The sequence below is a fragment of the Eimeria mitis genome, genomic scaffold (genome assembly GCF_000499745.2).
Source record: "Eimeria mitis Houghton genomic scaffold, Emh_scaff3617, whole genome shotgun sequence".
Taxonomy (NCBI): domain Eukaryota; phylum Apicomplexa; class Conoidasida; order Eucoccidiorida; family Eimeriidae; genus Eimeria; species Eimeria mitis.
Window position 1 is genome coordinate 2,767 of NW_013571960.1, and position 718 is coordinate 3,484.

Here is a 718-nt window from a genome sequence, read left to right on the forward strand (position 1 = left end):
CAGAAAGACAAAAGACGAAGACAAGCGGCAGAGAGAGCAGCGGTGCTGCTGATGACATACTATACACCCCCCATCTATTTTTTCTGTTCTTAGTGCTGCTGTTGCTGCTGTTCCTGCTGCTGCTGCTGCTGCTGCTGTTGCTGCTGCTGATGAGGAGGAGGAGGAGGAAGAAGAGAAGGAGGGAATACCAGAAGAAGAAAGCGCACGAGGAGACATCCTGCTGCTGCTGCTGCTGCTGCTGCTGCTGCTGCTGCAGGGTTCAGCTATCCAGTGCTGCTGCTGCTTGATAAGAGCCATAAGCTGCTGATGAGGTGAGGGTGTTGCTGCAGTTTGCTGCGGCTCTGCAGCAGCAGCAGCAGCAGCTGCAGCTGCTGCTGCAGCAGCAGCGTTGGCCGCAGCAGCAGCATGCGCAGCAGCAGCAGCTTGCTGCTGCAGCAGCAGCAGATCCTTAACAGCAAGAACACTGCCACTAGGAAAAGGAGACAGAGCAGCATATCTGAGGTGTATGCATCTCTCTGCTGCATCAATACGTTGTGGGGGTAGTTTTCTGCTGTCAGCAGCAGCAGCAGCAGCAGCAGCACGCCGCCGCAGCAGCAGCTGGTGCTGTCTAGCTAGCTTCAGCTCATCAGGATCAGCTAGCCGCAGCAGCTCTCTTTTGCTGCTGTCGGGGACGGTGGGGTCCGTCAGCAGCACGAGAGCATTCACAGCTAGGCTGCCG

The 718-nt window shown here is 56.8% G+C and overlaps 1 protein-coding gene across 1 annotated transcript in view; it reads right to left on the bottom strand.

Annotated features, from left to right (window-relative positions):
• EMH_0067860 (uncharacterized protein) overlaps nucleotides 1-718 on the bottom strand; it is a gene marked incomplete at both ends in the record, with an annotated part of 5,208 nt that overhangs the window by 2,401 nt on the left and 2,089 nt on the right. Inside the window, one exon of the mRNA XM_013498672.1 lies at nucleotides 1-547. Within this exon, the coding sequence (XP_013354126.1) occupies nucleotides 1-547 (547 nt within the window). The remainder of the gene's footprint in view (nucleotides 548-718) is intronic.